Source organism: Episyrphus balteatus, chromosome 1 (genome assembly GCF_945859705.1).
Source record: "Episyrphus balteatus chromosome 1, idEpiBalt1.1, whole genome shotgun sequence".
Classification (NCBI taxonomy): domain Eukaryota; kingdom Metazoa; phylum Arthropoda; class Insecta; order Diptera; family Syrphidae; genus Episyrphus; species Episyrphus balteatus.
In genome coordinates this window covers 139,790,922-139,815,605 of record NC_079134.1, presented here as the reverse complement: position 1 = coordinate 139,815,605, position 24,684 = coordinate 139,790,922, and the positions used below count along the sequence as shown (strand labels likewise).

At 31.8% G+C, this 24,684-nt stretch overlaps 1 protein-coding gene across 5 annotated transcripts in view; it reads right to left on the bottom strand.

Moving 5' to 3' along the window:
* Positions 1-24,684, bottom strand: part of LOC129907490 (paired amphipathic helix protein Sin3a) — a 53,316-nt gene that overhangs the window by 2,521 nt on the left and 26,111 nt on the right. For 3 of the 5 annotated variants that reach the window (XM_055983751.1, XM_055983750.1, XM_055983749.1), the window contains exons 2-12: positions 17,417-18,106; positions 16,288-17,351; positions 14,388-15,667; positions 13,844-14,156; positions 13,632-13,775; positions 13,332-13,566; positions 10,044-11,107; positions 7,886-8,215; positions 7,607-7,813; positions 7,349-7,528; positions 808-1,293 (exon numbers count right to left, since the gene is read on the bottom strand). In XM_055983751.1, the coding sequence (XP_055839726.1) occupies positions 808-1,293; positions 7,349-7,528; positions 7,607-7,813; positions 7,886-8,215; positions 10,044-11,107; positions 13,332-13,566; positions 13,632-13,775; positions 13,844-14,156; positions 14,388-15,667; positions 16,288-17,351; positions 17,417-17,744 (5,631 nt within the window). In that variant the 5' untranslated portion in view covers positions 17,745-18,106. Of the gene's footprint in view, positions 1-807; positions 1,294-5,145; positions 5,202-7,348; positions 7,529-7,606; positions 7,814-7,885; positions 8,216-10,043; positions 11,108-13,331; positions 13,567-13,631; positions 13,776-13,843; positions 14,157-14,387; positions 15,668-16,287; positions 17,352-17,416; positions 18,107-24,684 lie in introns of those variants that run through there. The other 2 variants (XM_055983753.1, XM_055983754.1) reach the window with 2 other exon arrangements.

Here is a 24,684-nt window from a genome sequence, read left to right as displayed (position 1 = left end):
TTACTAACCCGAAATACATTACATTCGAAATAAATTTTTGCAGCAAAACTTTAAAAACGCTTGTAATAGTAAAATCTAAAAAAAAAAATAGTATGAAATTACCCCCAAAATGTGAAAAATGAAAATACCTAAAATAATAGAGCTCCTAGGATGCAACCAGTGTGTTTTTTAGACTTACTGAACCCAAGTGCATTAGGTTCGATAAAAAATTTTCTGGAAAATTTTAACAAACAGTTAAAATAAGCAAAACTTTAAAATTCGTACGAACTTACCCTCAAAATGTGGAATGCGATTTTTAGATTTACTGACCCCAAATACATTAAGTTTAATATATTTTTTTCTGGAAAATTTTAATAAACGCTCAAAATAAGGAAAACTGAAAAATTAGTATGAATATTCCCTAAATATGAAAAATTAAATATTTCAAAAACTAGAGCTGCTAGAAAGAAACCAATATGATTTTTGAGCTTTCTGAACCCAAATCTATAAAATTAGATATAAATATTTCTGGAAAATTTTAAAAAGTTGAAAATTGTTAGCCAGTACTATCTTTGTATTGGAATTGGTTGATTGAATGGAATGTAAATTATTTTGAGTGAAAAATTTTCCAAAAAGTTTCGCTTTGTTGAAAGTTAGTTTAGTGAATTACGAGTAAGTTTCCCTCGAAATAAGCTGGTATACGATATAATTTGTGTTCTAATCTCAATTATCTCAGACTTATAGTAAGCTCAATAAATTATTATTTTTTTTTAAATATACTACAATCATAGATTAAACACTAATATCTAAAAATTATTTGAAACTTACCTTTTTAGCTTGCCGAACAGAGTCCAATTTCAATATCATGAGATTCTTATTTGTCAGGAATACCAATCGTCCAGATTGATCAATTTTCATTTCCTCTCGATCATTGATCATGTATTTGTCATTTGATATAACACTGCCAACTCTCTCTGGTAGTCTTTTGCCCCAAAATGGATCTTCATTGCCACCACCACCACTCATAATAATCGAACCAACAATTCCACTATCATTGCTTCCAGCTGATAAGGAATTTGAAGAGCTTGTTTTATCACTATTATTTCCATTGCCTGCATTATTATTTATTGCATTTGATGAGTTCGATGTTAAATGTTGTGGTCTTCCAATTCCACCGCCACCACTTTGGCTACTAGCAGATAAACGTCTTGATAGATCAACTGATGTTTGATATGATTTTTGTGCTGCATCACTTGTATTTGTGATGCGCTTGTTGCGCTTTAAATAAAGCGGTCTTTCTGATATAAGAAGATCCTATAATAAAAAAAATAATAATTAAAAAAATGATTATTGTAACAGATTTTAATTTTTTTAAATAAAAAAAATAAATAAATAAAACAAAACTTATAACATAAGCATGCACAACGAGACACCAATGATTTATTTTTTCTGTTTGTTTTTTTTTTTTTTTTGAGGATAAGGATCGGCAGCAGGGTTAAACAAATCAAGTGTTGAGAAAAAATATGGAGAGGCACTAATTTAAAGAACAAAAAAAAATCATTTAGAAAAGAATTCTACCATTGGTACCAGGTCAAACGGAAATGATTTAACAAGATTTATCCGTCGAGAAATTTTTCTTTTAATAATATTCTTCACATTTAAATTACTCACATTTTATATAAAAAAAAAAACCAAATAACTATAAATTACACATAACACAAATATAAGAGAGCGAGAGTGGAAAATATTTTTAAAAGCCAAAAACAATTGATTTAAAAAAACAAACAAAAGATATTTAAATTAACTTTACATGAAAATAACAACGGCAGACTTTTCTTTTTTTTAAATTGTTTTTGTTTTTTTTTTCTTAGCCAGAGAAAAAGCATTAAATATAATTTACTTAAATAGATTTAAAATTAAAATTTATACATATTTATATGATACATAAAAAAAAAAAACAAAACCCAAAAAACAAGCCACACACAATTTAGGAAACCACATAAAATTTATGATAACAAAAATAAACAAAATTTATATGAAAAAACAGCAAAACTTAAAAATTTGGTTTGAACATTTAATTTAAAAGATGCGCAACAGTAGAAGTTTTATAAAAATTTAATTAATAATAATAAATTTGTATTTTTTTTTTGGAACAAAAAGTAATATAAATTTTGACTACAAGACTTTTGTAACTAAACTTCAGTCGTTTAATTTAAAAATTAAAACTTACCTTTAGGGTAAATAAGAATTATTGCGCACGTACTAATTTTTTTGTTTGTTTTTACTTTTTTTTTGTATCGACAAAAAATAATGTATTGGGTATTTTAAAAATGTGATTTTTTTATTTGTATCTATGTTTCTCTGTATTTTATTTAAAGAATCATACTTAATACTTTTTACTAGAAATAATAATTTCTGAATAAAATATTTATGTAACATAATTATCTAAAACGTTTGGTTAATTGAGACTTTTTGGCATTCAATTTCTTAGAGCCTAGAATTTAGAGATGAAAATTTGGACGATGATGCGGGTTCAATAGTCTTTCCTAGAACTTCACGATGAGAGTTTGTCTCGATGACACCGGTTGAATATTGTTTGCTGTCATCGCCTTTTACTGCTGGTGTCAACTGGAAAACTTTTATTTATATAAGGATTCATCATTCATAGATCTATTGTTTCAGTACCAGATTCTCGTAGACACAATTTAACTCCTGATGTATGTTGTTTTAACAAATATTCATGTACGCAGTTAACTTTGAATATAATATAACAGAAGCAGTGCCGATCCATTGAATAGCACCCCAATTTTGTTTATAATATGGATAATTATAGTCTCTTAATACTTAACTGCTCAATAATCTACAATTTAATGTCTCCCCTCTCTCGCAACGAACCCGAAAAATTATGCATATCGACATTTTTACGGTAAATTAAAGACTAACGGAAATTTTCCGGCTCTGAACAACTTTTCGCGCGAAAAAGTGAGATTAATTTTTTTTTCAGGTACCTATAATTTTGTTCACGTTAAACTAACAATACGACTGATGAATTATTTCTTGAAAATATTTTGTATGATTTTCGAGTGGGTTTATCTCAACTGATTGGATCAAAAATGATATGGAGTAAAATCACCATCCAAGTTCAGAGATAAATGATTTCTAAGGATATTAGGAAGAAGCTCGCCACTTTTCATATCGTGAAATCGAAAAAAGTCTGACAATAAGTATATTACGATAAATAGATAAATTGAAAGATGCTAAACAAACATGCATAAAAAACTCGTCGGAGGTGCTTCTAAAACGTTTACAGAAGGTTTTTTTTATATGAACACGAAAAAAGCAAACTAATGTTTTTTTTACGAAAACAACACAAAATTTAAATTAAAAACAAGTAAATTTTGAAAACTCAAAAATCGAGTTTTCCAAGGGAAGAGGGTTTAGTTTGAGTCGATAAAACTTCACACTCGTATGAGCACGCAAACCATACGACACGTTTTTTTTAATGAACTCTAAACCAACCTACTCCAGCATCACACTATCCTGGGAGTGATTTTATAGATACCCCCTTTGTTAAAGTTTCTTTAATTTGAGTTTTTAAGTTCAAGCTAAAAGTTCTTTGAATATTTCTTGTTTGTTTTCAATTAATCTTTCAATTTCCTTTTTTTTAGCACCGATTTTAAGTTGAATAATTTAAAGTGATGAAACTGATATGCGTGTTGAAGTATTGGCTTCGGTTTTTAAAGGTCCCCTTTTAACCCAAGTTGTTCTTATTACTGTTCCAAAAACATCGTCGTAGTAAAATAAAAGCGTATCAAAAGTTTTTTTTTTAAATGCTCGATTTTGTTTTTATTCAATATAATATAATCTTTCGTCAATAAAATAAAATTGTTTCCATTTTGTTTGTTTTGTATGTGTTTATGGATGTGTGTAGGGTGGAGTGTGTTTTGTTTTTTTTTTTTAAGTGTGAATTGATATTTACAGGATTTGCTCTGTTTTACTTTTTTTTTCAATTTACATTTTAATTTAAAATGATTTTTTTAGTTTTATATATATTGAAGATATATATAAAATTAACATATATGGTTGTATTTTTGCTACTTATTGGACACTTATTGAATTTTTGTTTTTAATTAGAGAAACAAGATAGGACGATTTAGAATTATTTTGTTTTTGTTTTTTTTTTTTGTTCTTAAAAAATAGAAAAGTTTCTATATATAAAGATTAATATATACATAATATATATGTAATGACGATGTGTGTTTACAACTTTAACAAAAGAATATCTTGGAAACTATACTAATATTTTAAGATATTCTTTTTGTTTTTCTTTGTTTTTTTTTTCTTAATCTCACCTAACCAACTAGAATTTTATTTTTTATTTATACAGAAGTATTTTATATAAACTTTGTACAAAAGAAATATTAATTAATCTCAAATATATATGTTTTTCTTTTTTAAATTCTTAAATTATACTTTTTTTAATAAAGAATATTAACATTTTAATATAGGTATATTTATGAATAAAAAAAAATATTTGTTAGTGGTGAAAGAAAAAAAAAAATATAAAAAAAAAACAATCAAAACATTACACATAATTGACGAAAAATTATTTAATAAAAAAAAGTATAAAAAAAGACGAAAAAGTTAATAAAAAAAAGCAAAATATAAAATATTTATGATTTTAACAAATAGACACAATGATAAGTCAAATGTTAAAAATAAAAAAAAATACTGTATAACTAGTATAACAGAGATTCATATAAAATGTTAATTGTTAAAATTACTAAAATATATTATTTGCTTTTGGTTGAATGTAAGTACCTAGCTATTTGCTTTTTAATTTCGTTTGTAACACACACATAAAATTGAATGTAAAAAGGAAGTTTTCAAAGAAAGAGACCACCTGATGTAAAATACTTTATAAAACTTTAAAAATGTTTCAGTTGTATAATAATAATTTATACACAATCATTTGAATACAGAAACAAAAAATAAAAATAGTAATAATAAAAAAAAAACGAATATGAAAAAATGAGAAAAAAATACAGAGAAAAAATAGACTATAAAAAGTGGTAAACAAAACATTTTGTTGTTTTGTAATGTTTTTTTTTTATACACAAATTTGTGATTTTTTTTTTGTTTTTCTTTTTTTTTGTAACGATTTGATTTTTTTTTTTTTTGTTAAAATTTATTTATTTTGTGAGTAAATGCCTTGGTTTGACCTGGTACAGATTAAATGAGAAAGAATGCAATAAAAAGCGTTCGTTAGTGGTTTTGAATGAATTTGATTTCTTTTTTTTTTTTTTGTTTTGCATATTGCAAACGTTTAAAAGTTAAAAACAAAAACAAAAAAACAACATAAAACGAAGAACACAAAAATATATTTATATATCGAAAACCATAAAGTGTGCAATTTTGAGTGATAAGGAAAAGGAGGGTTGTGGTTTGAGTAGAATAGACAGAATAGGTGGAATAAACAATCAAGAGCATACTTTTCTCGTACTTTGTTTCAGGATTGCTTTAATAAATAATACTATTTAACAATTAACTTGAACCTTTAAAAATGGTTTTGTAAGATTGTTTTGATGTTTTGAATAAGGGAACTTTTGCCAAACGCATAAGATTTACAAATTCAAGCAAATACAAAGCCGCTAACGATTTTTGTTAAGAACGACTATTTATAGCAGATACCTTTTAGTTTGACGTCTACCTTTATTTTTCACTCTTATAAAGGATTATTTCATCTTCAGTGTTAAATTATTTGGTTTAGATTTTCGAATGCTAGAAATTTGTTTTCGCAATAAAAATAATAATTTTGTTTTGAACATTGTGCTCTACAGACTCTATACGGTTCCCATTGACACACTGTTTTGTTACGAAACTAGTTCGATGACATAAGGTGTTTACAGTAAATCGGCGAAAGATTTGTTTTAATTAAACACATACTTTCTTTATGACTAAAAGGACAAACGGTTTCGTACCAATTACAGACTTGACCAGAATTTTATATCGTCTTAAATTTAAACAATTTATTGTTTCCATTGCAGTACTTTCAACGAAGAGCAATAACTTTTATTATCTGAGGTGCAGTTACCCCTGCAGTGGAAAAGTTACCCCGTTTTTCGGTACCGAAGATTTTTATGATAAGGAAATATGGCCTAGAAGGGCCACAAAAAAGAAATGTTTGTTTTTGTGTGGAGGCCACAATGGTCTTATAAAAAAAAACATCAGTTTGGTTTCACCGCTATTCTCGACTCTCGCTTCTAATTCTGACTTTGACAGTCACATTATTTTATATAGAAAACTTATGAAAATATGGCAACATCAAGCTTTTAAATTCAATAAAGTGATAAATGGGTGTTTTTTTTTTTTTACATAGATATGTAGCTCGGGAAAACTAAAAAACAAGAAAATATTTCAAGGTGTTTGGAATAAGAATCCACTTCACCTGAAAGAGTGACGCAGGTATATAATTGTTATACAGCTGAAAAGCATTCCTTTTTATAACTGATCATACAACAAGAAAGCGGGCAGAAGAAAAGAGAACGCGAGAAACGAGCAACCGACAATTCTAAATTCTATGGTTAATTCTAGAGAAATAATCTTTCAAGTCTATGGAATTTAATTTATATGCAAAGTCAATTTGCAACAAAGAAGCAAAAATAAGCATGATTATTCATATATTCACTATTATATTAAAAATTATCAAACAATGCTTGCGTAATGGACAATGAGCTAAAAATACAATTCAAAGCTGTCCAGAAGAAATTTAAGCAAATATTTGTTTTTTTTTTTAAACATTTTTGAAAACTCCAACAGTAATATTTTCATAACATTTTGTTATTTAGTTTTTCCTTTAGAGAGCTAAACATAATTTAATCGCTAAAAAGTATGCACTTTTAATTGAATGTAGGCATTACATTATAACTCAAAAGTCAATAGCCGGTAGATTTCTAAAGTATTTCTAAAAATTACAATCTATCGGGTTTGTTCATCGCCCTCCATATTTAATATGAATTGTTATGATATACTTCAAGTCCACCGGTCACTTACTTTAGGCTTATAAAAACCAGATAAAAAAACAAGTTTAACAATAGAAACGATTTTTTTGTTTGTGGAAGGGAGAAATACACATGAGGATTATTCCAAACAAGAACGAAATGAATACAACACAAAACATTTAAGGAAAATACAAAAACAAAACAAAATAAAAAAATTAAACAAAAAGTGAAAAGTTTTACGCCTAAAAAGTGCACTAAATATACAATACAGTACTTTGTCATATTATATAGATAATATGATAAGTCTTTTAATACAAATACATAATAAATGTATATAAATATAATGCAATTGATTGATTATGACTTACCATCTCATCATCTGAACGTTCAGCTTTAATTTCAAATCCAGTATCATTGGCATTAGTACTTGCTGGATTTGCCATGCGATTAATAAACTTATCCCATGATTTGGCCTTGTTAACTGGCTTCTCAATTTCATCGGATTCGGTGTCAAGTAGTTCGATTGTAACACGACAGTCAATTTTGTACTATAAATACATACAAATTTCAAGTTTAATAAAAAATTTCAAATTTTTGTAAAATAAAAAAAAAATATAAATAATTACAATGTAAACTTTGAAGCAATTTTCGTCATGCAAACTTGATTCGGCCTCTCGTTGGTATGCCAATTCTTGGTTTAGATGTTTATTTGCATAACGACATAAGCTTCCAGCACCACCAAGTCGTTGAGCGTTGTGATATAGTTCAACGCACTGCAATGCAGCACGTTCAGTAACGCAATTTTGTAATTGTCGTACAGCATTTGAGACCACCTATACAAAAAAAAATAAAAACAATTATTTTAATTACTATTTTATTTATTTTGGTTAAAAAAAAAAACTTACCCTATCCAATGTAAACGAAATATAAGCATGAATGCCAAACATCTCACGCATAGAGTCCTCAAAATTATTCGCTTCCATATTTCCATCCAAGACGTTCTTTAACATATCCAAAAATGTTGGATAATAATCTTCGACTTGAATTTCACTTCGGGGCTTCAGTCTCAGGGCTGTCGCTGTACTTTCACGACGATTTGAACGGTATTTCTCCTCTTCGGCTGCGAGTATTTGTGAACGTTCGTACATGGTACGAAGACGTTCACAGAGGATTGCATGTAACCGTAGGAACAGATACCAGTTGTTGTTGGCAAAGAAGAGAGCGTATGCTTCCTCCTAGATAAAAAAAAATAAAAACCAATTTAGTAACAGTAACTTCAATATTATCTAAATACAAATTTTAATTCAGATTGAAATCGACGAAATATGTATACATAAGATTTTTAACTTTCCTCAGATGAAATAACTTTAAGGCTGAAAATTGAACTGAGTCTAGTTCCAGTCAAACACGTGTAAAATCTCACTTTTTTTTTAACTAACATTTAATCTCCGCCAAAATAAGAACCAAAAGAGAATGATTAAAGGGTGCGACTGAATAAGCACCCAAATAGACACATGTATCTTTAACTTAAAAGACAAGGCATAAAAGTGCTTGACAGAATTGACAAAACGAATGACGGTGCCTTAAATAAAAGAAAGCAAGGGTCTCTTCACCGGCATATACTATTTCTGTACATCACAAGGGGGATAATGAGGCATTATATGAAATGGACATTAGCTTTAATCTCAGTTTATTGGCAACTATTTAACTCTTAAAAAGCTGAAAACCCCAATGCCGATGCAGTAACTTATGATGGTTTTGCCTGCAGAGATTATCACCAAATGATAATGTAAAAGGCTTTTACGATTCTAAACATAGTTTCTGATTGTGCATACTCTGAAGGGTGGGATTGGGAATATTAAAAAACCGTCATTCATGGTTGAAAGTGCAAGGGGAAAAAGATTCTCCTGACTACGAAGCTGACATCAGTCTTTTTTTTGGAAATGTTTAAAAACACTTTGGCATGCAACGATGAACGTTTAATTAGAGGGAATAAGAAATCAAAGAAACGGCTTACTATATTGGTTTGTTCTAATGCTTTAGGAACTCATAGATGATGGTTGATGGTTATTGGAAAAGTGCTCATCCAAGAGCATAAAAAAAAAATGCTGGACACCTTCCAGTTACCTACAAAGCCAACTCAAAAATTGTTGCTTGACTGGTTTAATAAAAACTTTGTTCCAGAAGTAAGAGAACACTTGGGAAAAAAATATTCTTACAGCGCAACCAGACGCTAGTGATTTTATAGCCCCAAATTTACAAGTAAGGTTATCTAACAAACTGCGCTTCTCTAATTCACCCAATGCACCAAAGAGTGATTCAAAGAATAAGGTGCCATAAAGCTTAGAAAATCGGAACAATTTTTCCATGTCATTTAACATCAAGAGTACTTTATGGGGTATTTCTAAGTCCTGTAATTTGGCTACCGCCGATGTTCTGAAAAATGTTTGGCACAACTTAGTTGTCCCGAGAATGAGAGGAAGGTATACATAAGTTTTATTTTTTACATCATTGACATTTCTAAGCTACCTCAGAACAAGATTGACGAGGTTTCAATAATCAAGGAAATTGCAAAGGATTGTGATGATAATGCAATAAAAAGTTGGATAGACTCAGATGCGAATGCTTCACAATTTGGTGTTTTATCAGAGAACGAAATTATTGATATGATAAATAACGCTCTTGACAGGGAGCTTAAATTTTCTTTGCACGTTTTTAATCAGTAAAACTAAAGGAGACCTACAATGGAGATACTATCTTGTGACTAGTTATACTTTTGGCGGCTTTATCACTTCTTTGGAAAAGGAGATACCACTGAAGAAATGCAAACGTTTTGGATCCAAAAGCCGCAACACTTGAGTTCCTAAGAAATGTTAAATTTAAGTATGTTCTAAGAAAGCCTTGGAGATTGTATGTTAACCAACAAATGTGTTCTACAATTGCAAACTTATAAAAACTCTTTTGTTGATTTCTATCTGATAACTGAGGTTTATATGCTAATACAATATTTGGTTTTTTAGAGATAAATTTTGTATGAAAAAAAAAAAAAAAAAAATAACTTACCGCATTTTTGCTTATCGCATGTGGTGGCAGCACTTGAATATCAGCATCAGCTTCTTCTTTCACTTCCAGTTTAATGCCATCAGTGTTAGATCCTAACGCTGCTGTTGCACCAGCAATATCACATTTATTGTTGCCATTATTGTTATTATTATTGCTAATATTGTCGGTTAGCTTAATACCACCGCCGCCGCCGCTATTTAGATTACCACCGACTACGCCTACGAATCCACTATTCGATGTGGAAGAGGAGGACGTTATCAATGAGGTTGTTATTGTCGTGCTGCCACTCACTATGTTACCACCACATATCACAACTTTGTTATCACTACTACTACTACCACTATTACAAATGTTTGCACTACTAGAAGAAGAATTTTGTAAATTTTGTTGTTGTGCACTTGCACCACCACCGGCGCTACTAGCAGCAACACCACCACACGGCATGGAACTAGCTAATGTCGTCGCACCAGCAACAGCCGATCCAGCTGTTGTTGTTGTTGATTGCGCCGCTAAGGTTGATGATGATGAAGACGTTAATGCCGAAGAGTTCAACAGAATCTTATTGTTATTAATACTACTACTATTGCTATTACTATTGTTATTTTTACACTGTGATTGCGTTGTAGTCCTATTACAGTCATTTGTATCACTTTTATCAACACCACTACCACCAACAACTGCAGCTGATGACGATGTTGAGGACGGTGATGACAGTGACGAGGAATTGGGCGATGATGATGTACCACCGGCTACTGTTGAAGATGACATACCACCACCATTATTACCACCACCTCCCATGGATGACGACGATATTGTTGGAATCGTTGTTGAACCTGTTGTAAATGGTGTGGCGGTTATTGTTGAGGGATTTAATGATGAAGGAGCCGATGATGATGACATATTGATATGACCCGTTAGCATATCTTTTGAATCTTCGGCCTTAATTGTTGTTTGGCCAATGATGGAAGATGAGTTATTCATTCCACCACTTGAAGAAGTTGTATTTTTGCTGCTCTTTAAACAGTCCATATCGGAAACATCAACGTCCATTTTTTCAATGTCATCTAAAAAATGTAAAATAACAAGAACATTATTATTAAAATAAGAATTTAGAGGTAAATAATTTTATTTTGATGTTAAATATAGATGTTTTCTTATAATCTAAAATAGTTTTGTATCGTAAAGATCTGTTGCAAAATAATTTGTTGATAATAATCTGTTATCATTATTTGGGCAATAGAAAAACACAGGAAGCTTTTGCATTTGAGCGGCGACAAGGCTTTGAACTTAACCTGTTATTTCTCCAAACATAACGTTAAACGTTTTCTTATCTTATCTAGTGAGAATACATGCATAACATAGAAAACAAAAAAAAAAAAACTTTAAACGAAAAAAGAAACTCTTTTTGCCTTTCGGTGTTCTAACTTTCTCAAGCAGGAGACACATATTAATATTAAATTATTAATCGAATAGCAGAACTGCGCTGTTCGTAGTTTTAGTGGCAAAGGGTTAAAGTTGCATCCAATAAAAGGTGCAGCGTGTGTCGATTCTTATACCAAAATCTATAGGAAATAGATTCTTTTATAGTTATGGTAAAACACACAACGAAAATAAACCAAAATGTGAAATTGTTTGCTAATCCTCTTCAAACTTGTAACTCAAGCTAAAATCGTTTTCAAACACGCCTAACCGTCCATCATCTTGTACAACGAAATACTTCCTTTCATACAAAGCTGATTGAAAAGTTTGCAAAATCTCCCTAGTTCAATCAACTTGTCTACCTAAATTTGCGTTCAAAAAATGATGTTGACTAAATGTCTAGTCACTCATACATATTTCCTGAATGTGCCCAATGTCCCAGTAATTAAGCAAGACAAGACACGTAAAAACAAATTCAATGTTCTTTATCAAATGTTACAAACAAAGCCAAGTCAAACCATTTTTTAAATCCAATTTTAGTAGTTTCAGTGAAATAAAAGACTTATAATTTCGATTGTACGATTAGAAATTGTTATAAAAGCTGATTCTAAGTTCTGTCTTTTTCACTAAGATGTTGATATATCCACATGAAACGACTTTGCTGTTCTTGATGGAAAATACCCAAATGAAACAACACTTTGGATCCAGCAAACGACCAACCAATCACATGCCCATCGACGACATGCAAACATATGACGTAGATCTTTACCAACCGTGTTTATCATAACTGCGATGAAAATAACATTATAACGCAGGATCAAAAAGGATTTGCACAAAAATTTAATGGAACAATCTACAATTGATTACAAGAAAGTCGTTTGATAGTCTTCTACATAATTTCCTACTGAACATTTCCGAAATATACAAAATTGACACAAGGATTTTAAATTTCATGAAAGCAACGATGGGGTTAGTTAATTATTAAGCTACACCTTGGATTGGAGCAATAGTAAAGCTGTTTCTTTTAAATGTGGTTTTTTCTTCCAAGGAGCTTTCTTTGGTTTTGCTTTTTAACGCTTGGAGCAGAATGTTAAAAAAAACTTAAGTCTTTGTATAAAGTTGAAAAATGAAACTGACGTGTTTTTTATAAATCACCTTTTTGATGTAGATGATCTCAAACTCTATACCAGTAAAAAGGAAAAAATGGATGACAGGAATTGAAATATATAAAATGATCCATAATATCCAGAAAGGAAATGTACAGAACGAGAATGAAAAGTTTCACTTGGAAACATCATTATAAATAATCTACTTCTAAAAGGAATCAGAACTGAAGAAGATAGGTACTGAGAGTTAATTTTCATTAAAGACGAACAAATGTTCTGAAGTCTTACTTAAATGCTTATAGTAAGAGAAAAGCCATCAACACATGGGCTATTGCAGTATTAACGTACTTATTTGCCATTGTTACCTTTGATGAGATATCAACATTTCTAAGAACTACCCTTGCAAAATACCTGTGTCGTCATCGCCTGAGAAGTGAAATTGAAAGAACCACCTTTCAAAGGATTCATTGCGCTCTCCAAAATTTTGGTTAGGTGTAAAGGGGAGGCAACAAGAGTTGCGGGTAATAGTAAATTTTGTATGGAGTGTATTCTTGCTGCTTTTCTATTGAAATTTACTAATTTTCTTGCGCGTATAAATCTCAGCTAATTGCGGCAATATGATTTTTAAGTATTCGCATAGCTTAAATATCACGCAAGAAATATTTTTATAATAAGTAAAAGTTAATGTTTGCTAACAAATTTTTTTCCAAACATTTTTTTTTCTAATACCGTAAACTCAAGTTTATAAAAAAAAAATTCTCACCATCATCACGTTCGTCATCACTTAACGGCTGACGCGTTGAAAAGAACAAATCAGGCACAAATTGTCTTAAAATATGTTTAATTTTAGCTTTCTCTTGCTTTTGTATTCCAGTCTGTCGTTTCACATGGTGAATAAGCAAATTAGCTGCATCATCTAATATGGTTTTATCTTTATAAGGTAAAATTAAATGCGGACCAGCCATTGGTTCCGAAGATTCTTCATCTTGATCATGGCGCTAAAATGAAATATTTTTTGTTAAAAAAGAAAAAAAAACATAAGAAATCAATCTTTAAAACCTACCTCATCATACAACGTCTCAATCTCATTAAAGAGACTTTTCGATCGTAGTGCCTTCGTATCGTTTGGCTTGAAATTAATTGCCTGATGATCCAAGGATTTCAAATAGAATTTTTCATTTTGCTCTCGCCATTGTTTGTTAAAGTTCTATAAAGGAAAGTAGATAAGTTAGTAAATTCTAAAGTAAAAAAAAAAATTCTAAAATAAAAACAAACCTTTTGTGCTTCACGCCATTCTTCTTCTTTGACTTTAAGACGCTTCAAAACTATTGGCACAGCAACGCCTGGATTCTTTTTCAGCCCTTGGATAATCTCTCCCGCTTTATCACCATAAATCCTATGTATAGCTCGCTGATGAATGGTTTGTGAGCTGCCACCTAAATAATCATCTAAATGATATCTTTGCACATCTTCCTGCGTCATGCGAGATAGCTTCTTTTGTACACCTTCCAAGACACGTATTGTTGCACTATTTGTCTCAATGACAACATCTAATTCGAAGCGTTCATCTTCAGTTCTGTGGATATTTCTTTTGATTTAGAATTTTGTATAGGAAAAAATTAATTAACAAAAAAAAGCAAAAAAGAAAATAAAAAAAAGGTATTTTTTTTTTTTGTTTATGTTTCTATGAGTATGATGTACTTAATGAAATGTAGAGTAAGATAAAAGAGTACTTAGTGTCATGTAAGTCGATGATGAAAAAAGCAATGAAAAGAAAAGATGAAAAATAAAAGGATTTAAATAAAAAACAACAACCCACCTGTATATTATTTCTTCAAACTGTGTCTTCCGCGATGTCACGAATGTAGAATCTTCACTCGCCCAAGTTGGAAACGACACCCAAGTATCGTTGAGTACTTCTCTGCACAAAGGTGTTCGACCCGAACACTTCTTCGGGATGGTAGACTTGGGTAGGGCACAATAACTTGCACCCAAACGTTTGCAAGAAGTCAAATCAATTTCTTGAGCCAACTCTCCACCTTGATTACGATCTTGACGCTGTGCCGCTTGTATGGGTATACCCTCGGGCACACATGGTGGTCCCAAAAAGTCTTGGAACCATCGATGTAGCTCGGGGAATTTACTCAAAAACGGTGACACCAAATTGAGCAATTCAGTCTTCGATACAATCTCTTGATTGAAAAGTGTCAGACAGCGCAGGAAATTCTCATAGACTTCAGGGCTGCGTAGAGCCTTACGGACTTTGTCAAAAAATGCACCTTCTTCCAAAGAACCATATCGAAATGCCTCTGAATAGGTTATGTCACGTGATATAGGCTTATGGCGTTTAGCTGGTGGCGCACCACTTTCATCTAAATTAGGACCACCAATACGACGAGATGTTATGTGACCACCACCGCCGCCACCTCCGCCGCCTCCTCCTCCTTGGCCTCCACCACCACCACCACCAACAGGTATGGCACTGAAACTTGGCGATTTCTTAGTTTGCGAGGAGGAATTATATTTTTGATTATGATGATTACGTTCCTTATCACTTCTTTGTGGCGGATGACTGTGATGGTAATCCTTTTCATATACCAAATCACGATCCATTCGTGAGAGATTATTATTCTGCGAGTTATTATAGTTTTTCATTGTGGAGGGAATGCTATTTGGACCTGAATTGCCACCACCAACATTGCCGCCGCCTTGGCCACTACTAACAGACAATGGCATTCCAGCTAGATTTGCAGTTAGACCTGGAGCAGTAGCATTGCCACCACCACCACCACTACCAACAACAACATTACTACCACCGCCAATTGCAGCAGACATAACTTTTTTGTGATCGTTGTGCGCCTTGTTCATATATTGTGCTGTCTGATGGCTTGTCGCATCCGGAAGGAATTGACCAAATTCTCGAAGCAAATCCTCATTCTGATCGAAGAGCATTGCCACTTGTGTATAGACTTCAGCTTCGGTTAAGGTTTTACCTTGTTGTTGTATGTTGCCCTCTTTTTGGACTTTTTGTTCCTTTTGATATGTATGCAGGATTTCAAGGAAACGCTTGTACTTTTCCGGTTGATTTTGGAAGCGATTCTATATTGAAAGAAAAAACAAAAAATTTGATTATTGATTATACTTTGTAGGGGACAAGTTTTTGAGCTTTATAATGATATATTGAATTATGTAGTTAATCACAACATTTAACATTGGACAGGACTTCTACAAAACAAAGAGGAAAAAAAACAAAAACCAGCTCCAAATAGAATAATCTTCCTATTTCTTTTTGTTTTTATAATATGATGTCATCTTAACATTAACTCGGAATCTTCAAAGGCTTTCAAGATTTTTGACTAACATTGATTTTCAAACCCTTAGAACTCTGCTAAAGGACAAAAAGCTTTGATATAATAAACTAATTAAGAGCATGATATCCCACTTCTGACAAAACTAACACCCAACTTAAAAAGCCGGTATAAACAAAAAAGAAGAAAACGAACTTAATAAAAAACCTTAAGTGGGTGAGATGTAGAAAGCAGCCTGTTGAACAAGCGCAAGCAACCAAACAACTATCTACTCCCCCGTTTTTTTTTTTTGTCTTTTTGAAGTCATTAAAAATAGAAAAACAATTTCCAATATAATATATAAATGTGTGTGAAGTAATTACCACGCCTTTATAAATAAAAAACTGAAGAAGAAGAAGAACAAAAACTCACCTTAATTTTATTGACATAGGTAATGGCATGATTGAATTCCACCGGTTGATTTTGTTGCCCACTAGCCTCACTCATCAAAATCGATTGATGAGCCTGTGAAATTTGATGTAAATTATGACCTTGCGGACTTAATTCACTCAATGAATTGGGTGTTGGTGGACCAGGCATTATATTATTACTCGATTGCGACAATGTTCGCTCTCGATCGCGTGAATAGTTTTGTGGTACTTGGACCGTTGAGGTTGGTGGAATAGCTGATGATAGAGCAGATGGTTGCACGGAAGCGGCCGATTGTTGTTGTGGTGGCGGTAATGTATGAATTGTTGGCGGTGTTCCTGCCGAAGCCGCATTTACAGCTGATGGATGTGTTATTAAATTAACTGGGCCAATAGTTTGAATTTTATGTACTGTAGCTGCACTTTGCATATTACTCGGCTTATGAGCCGGACTTGAAATTGGTGCCAAGCACACCGAGGGGCCAGGAATTCCCCCAACAGCTGATGCATTGCCTGGTGTCGATGGCATCGAAACAAATGGCACCGAGATTCCCTGATCGTCGGAACGAATTTCAATTTTGTACCCGGGTGGGAGGAACATATTGAAGCCGTAAATCAGTTCAGTATGGCCTTTGAATAGGTTGGAAACGCGTTGAATAACCCCGGGGGTGTCAATGCAGTGTGACTTGAATTCCTTCATAATATCGAGGAAATTGTTGTAGATTTGTGGTTGATCGGCGTATTGGAATTTAACTTGATCAAGATAGCTGAGTGCGTCTTCGACTTTTAAACGTGCTGGAGCGCCGGGTCCTGGTTGTGGAACAGAATTTCCACCTGTGCTATCTGCAACAGCTACCATTTGTGCCTGCACATTACCAACCATTGCACCACTATTAGCTCCTCCACCACCACCACCGCTACTCGAGCCACCAGTGCCACTTCGTTGACGAATTGAGTTTGATGTTGCATTCATGTTTGTGTTGGATACATGGGCAGCTACTGAGGCAACTACATCGGGTCCCAGAGTTTGTGTTTTTAGACCACCAGGTATTGGAGCAACGTTATAAGCTGGAATAAATTGAATTAAAATTTAATTGATTTTTTCTAAATAAGACAAGATGATTTAAACTTACAAGTTGAATACTGAACAGTTTGTGATTGTACACCGCCACCAGTGCCGGTGACAACATTTGGGCCATTATCGGGTACATTTGCTGTTTTTAATACACCAGCTGTTGTTGCAGCTGGAAGATATTGAATTGTTTGACCACTACCATGTTGAGTTGTAAGTATTCGATGATGTCCAGCATTCGAGTTTGCACCACTTCCACCGCCGCCTCCGCCTACTCCCACTCCACCACCTCCTCCTCCTCCGCCGCCGGGGCCTCCTCCTCCCCCGCCCGCGCTAGGCCTCTGGCCATATTGAACTTCTTCGACTCGCGTTCGTTTCATCATTCCCATAAAACTTTTTTTTTTAATTTCAAGGAAGTTCAAGGGCTAAAGGAGTTAAAAATGTATTTGTTTTGTTGTTTTTTGTTTGTCCTTTTGTTCTTGTTGCTTGAGTGATTGGAGTTTCAAGTTGTTTTTACAGATTTTTATTTAAATGGAATATTCCGATTTTTTTTGGAAGGTCCTTTTTTTCTATTTTTGTATGTTTTTCAATTTTTTTTTATTTAAAATTTTTTATAGCTTTTGTGCATGAAAATATACAAATTGCTCCATAGAAGATCACATTAGTGATTGTTTAATATGTATTTTTCGCCGAAAATGCTTTTTGTTATAATCAATTTTATGTTGAATCATTAGAGACGACATTAGTGAATCTAAAATAATAAAAAGAGAATGGAAAATTAGTAAACAAAAATACAAATAATACACACAAACAAAACTGCAGTTTATCAATAATAAATGAGATGCTTTCAAGGGTAAAATAGTTATAATTAAAAAAGATCAAAGGTTATAAAAAAAGAGATTTGCAAGTTTTTAAGTTGACCATGGTCTTAATTTCAAATATTTTGGATTTAAATCAAACCTTCAAGGGACATTTCTATACATGTTCTTTTGATATAAAACATTTTAGGACCTTTATATTTTTGTGATAATTAAAGCGCACATCAAGTGTTTTTGAATATATGAATTATATTCTAGCTTATAACAAACGTAGGATACATAAATTTGAGTCAAATCTGAAGAGTTTAAAAATTTCTTGCACCTTTTAGGAAAATTTAAGCATTTAGCACAGTTCTTAGAAACGTATGTAGATCATCATTAACACACACTGACAGCATTGGGTTTTAGAAGTATTGAATTCTACTTGGTTCTCACATCCCAATTTAACAATACTGTCAAGATCAATTTTCAATGATCTTATCATACGCTAGCATTCCAGCTCTAAATCCGAAGACCAGAGAGTTGAAGTTGACAATGAACATAAGAAGTTGAAAGTTGAGTTGTCGGAAAAACAATTTAGTGAATTAAAAGTCTTGAAAAAGATGTCATTTATGAATATTTGAAATAGAGTCGGATACAGAAAGGAACCCTGGGACACACTAGCATTTAATATGTAGTGAACATCAGCATTAAAATCATCCAGCATAACTTTAATTGAACGATCAGAAAGGTAATTACTATTCCAACGAAGAAGTCTTTCATCGATACAAAAAAGCACACATTTTCGATAAAGGACCCTGATACCAAACTCTGACACATGCTTCAGAAATATTAAGTGCAGTAATCTTACTTTCTTCAAAGCAGTGCAAAGATTAGTTCTACTTTTCAATGAGATATGGCATCAAATCACCTGTGTACTTCTCAAATGCGTCTAAAAGAAAACAAGGATGTTTTGTCAGCTTTACATAGGTAGATAAATGGATGAATTTATTTAGAAAAAGTGCACTGCTACTTTTAAGGTCTATACCTCCAATTTTAGCTGCAATTTATATCGTTTCCAGGTTGTTAGTTCTTAGGTATTTAATCATTTGGAGACGTTAGATCTTTTACTAAAACTTGGTGTTGGCCTAGGTATCTGTGTTTTGGTGGATTAGTGCTTCGCGATGGCCCAGTACCTATGTGTTTTGGTGTATTTTCATGATTATTACAGAACAAGCAGGTAGGGCTGCCAACAAGGCCAAGGTGGTTGATTTGAAGTCAATTTTTCTGCTTTTTTGCTTTTTCATCATTATTAACGAGAAAGAATCAAAATACAACCAGAAAAGGAATGATATGATTTAGAGTAAAAAAAAGTACTACATTTATTAAAAGATTCCAAAATTTGTCTATTAGAGACACCCATAGTCTACAGAAATAGGTTCACATTTTCAACAATAAAAGCACTATTTTACAATAAAATCAATAGAAACCTTTTCAAGATTTTTTTTAACAAACTCAAGATAAGTTTTAAAACAAGTCATTTGCCAAATTTTGAAAATCAAAAAATTCTTTCACATTTCTAATTTTTAACTGATTTTTTTTTAAATGATGCAAGAATTTTAAATCGTTTCATATTTAGAAAGCTTTTTTCACAAACCCGCCTTTTTCACTTGATACAAAAGATACACATAGCTATGTAAAGCTATTTTGTTCTTGGTGAAAAATGCCTAACCCTTTGCTATATTACAAAACTCAAGTCTTCGGTAAAAGTAACACTATACAAAGCCAATAGCCAATTCTACATATTACATTGCACATATCCCCAAAAGAAGACTCCCGTATTATTGTAACCAATCTCTTTCCCTTTTTCTAATATTTTTTTAAGAAATAAGGCTTCAATGAACATAATCAAGGGAAGATAAATATAAACGAAACCAAGGAAAGGTAGGTAGATATACCACCTACGTTCTAGAAAATTTGTAAGGTTTACCGCTTTATATGGATGGAAAAAAGCCTAGGACAATGAAATCAATATGTGTAAAGTAGATATATGCTCATGCAGTTCAAATTTAGAAAATTATTAACATACACACAACACTCACACATGTACACTTGATCAACACAAATTTTCTTTTAAGGTTTATTTTTTCCAAGGGCTACACAAAATTCAATTAAAAAATTACTTCAATCCAGTTTTATAGTTTGGCGGGCGGTGTTCTTCATTAATAATAGTGACGACTAAGTGTAAAGAAGAAGAACTTTTTTTTTCTATGTTAAACAAAGAGAAAAACTTTCAAAAACTTCTACTTCTTGCCAACAAAAACGTCGGTCGGGGTTGTCTTGTGTTTTAAAAGGAAAGAAAATGAAATACACTTCACTTCTTCACAAGAGTGAAATGTGTTGTGCAGGCACAGTCACAGGCAGGAAGAAAAAATTTGCAATATTTAGCGTACAAATCTGCATCACCCACCCACTCTGGGGCCAGGCAGCAGCAGCAGCAAAATACTGTGTGTGTTCCATAACTGGTTATGTAACTTCAAGATGCGCATGATCTCTTCAAAAATGCATCGGGCGGGCAAACATTAAAGTCCTTTTTTTTTTTGTATTTCAAAACCATCATCATCCTTTGTTAGAATTTTCTAGCCTCGAGATCAGGAGAGAGAGAAAAAGACAGCAGAGGGGGGAGGAGGTTAGTGAGGGAATGGATGGAAGAGAATAAAACTTGAAAAAAAAAAATAGAGAAACTTTTCAAATTCGAAAAGCGGGATAATTCAAATGCAGATATACTTCGACGATGTACACACAAATGCACTTTATATTCGTCATATATATTCCAACAACATACGAATCGAGTCGAGTATGTATGTAAGATAGAAGGTAGTGTACATATGGACACAGAGAACGAATAGATAGATTTTTCTCACATTTGTTGCACATACCTACTTCTGAAAAAAAAAAAAACACAGAATATGTACACATTCTTCACCGGTCGGTCACAAAAATATGGTCAAAATGCGCTGCTGCACAAGTTCTGCATGCATCTACCTATCATCCATGAGGAGAGTAAGAGAGATGAGATAGATACACACAACATTTTCAGTAGTTCAATAATCTACGCGAGCAGAAAAAGTTTATTTTTATTTTTTCTATATTTTTCATTTTTGTTTTTTTCAAGTTTTTTAGAGAGTAAGTAAAAAAACGAATTCAAATGGTACTACTCTCTTGACTATAGTGTGCTTGGTCATCATCTCAGAGTCAGCAACACAATGGGTTCGGAGTTCTGATGGGCGCTAGTTGTGCCTGTTCATATAATGCCTATGGTCGGTCGGTTGGTCGGCTGTCGATTTCTCCTCTTATGGAACTCGCGCCTTCAATTAAAATTGCGCAGTTTCTTTAAAAAAGCATTCGCTCTCACATTTTGTGTTTCAAATTTGTATGTTTTTCTTTTTTGTTGTTGCTTTTGTTTTAATTCTTCTTCTTTTTTTTTTTTTTTGTATAAAGAAGAAATGTTTGATTAAGTTTAAGAATAATAAGAAGATTCAAATAAAATATAAAAAAAAGCAAAATAACAACAGTTAGAAGCTTGGTCAAAATGTGTCAAATTGATGAAAAAGAAGATGAGCAAGCATATCAAAAAACAAAAAAATATATAAAAAAATGAGTAAAGCAAAGGAAATGAAACCTACAATATCAAAAAACCTTGATCGAAGATTATTTGTTTAATTTCAAATGCAAATTATAAAAAAAACAACAACACAAATTTTAATGCTGGTTTAGAAGAAACATTATAATGTTGTTGTTGAATTTTTGTATGGTTTAAAGTTTGTAGAAAAACTTACATTTTACTAAAACAATCTCAATGAAGGAAGGGTTTTTTTCTGGTAACACTACTAATAGCAACATTTTTTGATATTAATTTAAGTAATAGTATCGATTAGTTTGACCTTATCGTAACGAAGTTTAATAACATAAAAAATTTATTTAATTAGGTAGTATTGCCCTTGAGACATAAAAACATGGTAAAAAAAATTTACATTTTGTTCAAGATTTGAGAAAAGATTAATGTTGAAGATTTATTAGATTAAGATGTGATAATTTGTTTCAATTTTACAAACATATTATTTACAGAGCAGACGTTGAGGTCAGTTATAATTGAAGTACTGTACATGTGATACACACACATACACGGTGAAAATAAAAAAATAATTAACAAATTAAATTAAAATTAATTCATTAATTATTTTAAAAATATAGGTTGCATTTTATGAATTTTATGAATTTTATTTTACTATTATTCACAATCTTTGTAAACAGGAGTTTGTAGTAGGTTTCCACTATGTATTTCAAAAATAAGGGAAGAATAACGAGGATGAATAAGTTGTTGGGTTTTGTTTGAATCTATCAAGGAAGAAAAATAATAATAATTACAATGCATTTGATTAGAATGTCAGTGGAACAAATCATTACTCTTCGAACATCCCCTTAACTCTTTTAAGTCTTTATTCAAATTGTAAGAACAGTTTTCTATCACTCCAAGAAGATAATTTTTGAATAATTCGGTATCATCAACATACATTTAAATAGCGGATCGTGAAATCTTTGAGGGAAGCTCAATAAAAGAAGAGGTCCTTAAATAGATCCTTGTGGGAGTCCTCTTGTGGTTGGAAGTAAACTTGAAACTCGGTTCGAAGCTGAAGTCGCTTGCTTTCTATAAAACAGATAGGCTGCAGGTGATGAGAGCACGTATAATGTCGAGCTCTTGTTATTCAAGTTGGCATGCCTTCGATAAATCCCGGAGCACCAGAAATGATCATCCAAAGCAAGTTTGATATGATCAACAACGTTTAACATGGTACAACTTTTTTTGGTGATATTTGCAAAGATGAACGTTTAGGGCCATTTTGTTCACTATTGCTCAACTTGGAGCAAACTCTCAAGTTGACAAACTTGAGAGTTGACTTTAACTCGAGAGTTAAAACAAAAGTTGAGAAAATATTTTGTTCACTATTTTTTTCTTAACTCTCGAGTTTAAAAAACAAAAGTTGGCCAACTTTCAGTTTTGAAAATATCCCTGGGATATTTGTGACAGCAAAGACAAATAATGTCAGTTTATAATCATCTTTTTATGTTTTTGTCATCAGTTAGAATTTTAATTAAGTTTGTGTTTTATTTTTGGTGTTCAAAATATCGAAGATTTTTTATTAGTCCGATTGTACGTGAGCGCCGTTTTTCAAGAATTTCAAATTCAAATCATTTGATTGATTTGATAAAATTATATTATTTGTATGGCTGTCAGTAATATAAAATGCGGAGTAATTGAAATAAATGTAACTGGATAGATGTGAATAGCGTCGGAAATGGTCTTTAGCAGAATTAAAAAAAAGAAAAAAACAGAAAAAATTTACACCTCATACCACCAGAAAAAAATGGTTTTTTCACAAAGAAATGTCTAAATTTGAAGGTTTTAATAAAATATGTACATAAGAAAATAAATAATGCAATTCTTTCTCTTTAAATTTGTCTTTGTTTTCGTTTTGTTTTTGCATCATATTTTTTTCTATGAATTTGTTCTTTTCCATGAGCAACATTTTATATCGATACCACTAAAAAGAAAATGTTATTTTTCGATTTTTTCCTTCGGAACATTAATTTTTATCACAATAACTGCCAACAAAATTTTGACAGAAAAATAAAAAAATAATAATTTTAAAGCAAACTCTCAAGTTTGGTGGGCAAACTTCTACTTTTTCCGGAAGTTGAGAAAACCGAAAGTTTATAAACTCTCGAGTTGAGAATCGAAAGTTAAAAACGTCAACTTTGCGTGAACAAAACAAAATCCAGAAGTTGAAGATAAAAATCCTCAAGTTATGCTCAACTTCTAGTGAACAAAATCACCCTAAGTTGTTTTTGTATAAGCATTTCAAACGCCTTTAGATTAAAAAGGGAGCACATAAATTGGTATGAATGTAGTACCATTACGATTTTTCGGGATAGGTTAAATTCTTGCTAACTTTAATAAAGGATTCCAGCCATCAAAATGGAATTAAATGTATCACGCAAACATTATGTATGTATGCATAAGGTACGATGATTGGTAAGATAGACTTGAAAAACATGGGATGTGATCAAGAATTTTGCTCTCAACATTTCTTTACTTAATAATGCATTGAATAGAATCTTGACAAAAAATTCTTCTGAAAATTTTTTTTTTTAACGAATACTGATAAGAATTACAGGAAAAACGAGGAGCCCTATTTTTTCTATAGACATCGTTGTCTCAAAATATATTAAATTAAATTAAAAAAAAACATCGATAGAAGTCTTCGAATACGAATTAATTTTCAGAAATTGAACGATATTTTGATCGAATATGTGAATATCTTGTTCAAACACATTTCCTGATTTCCACACTCTGAATCATTTTTTGTGAATTAAAAACAAAAGAACCCTTTTTTCACATTTTGCCCGTGTGACAACAAAAAAAAAAAAACAATAAACAAGGGAGTTTCTTTCAATACTCCCTTTATGATGT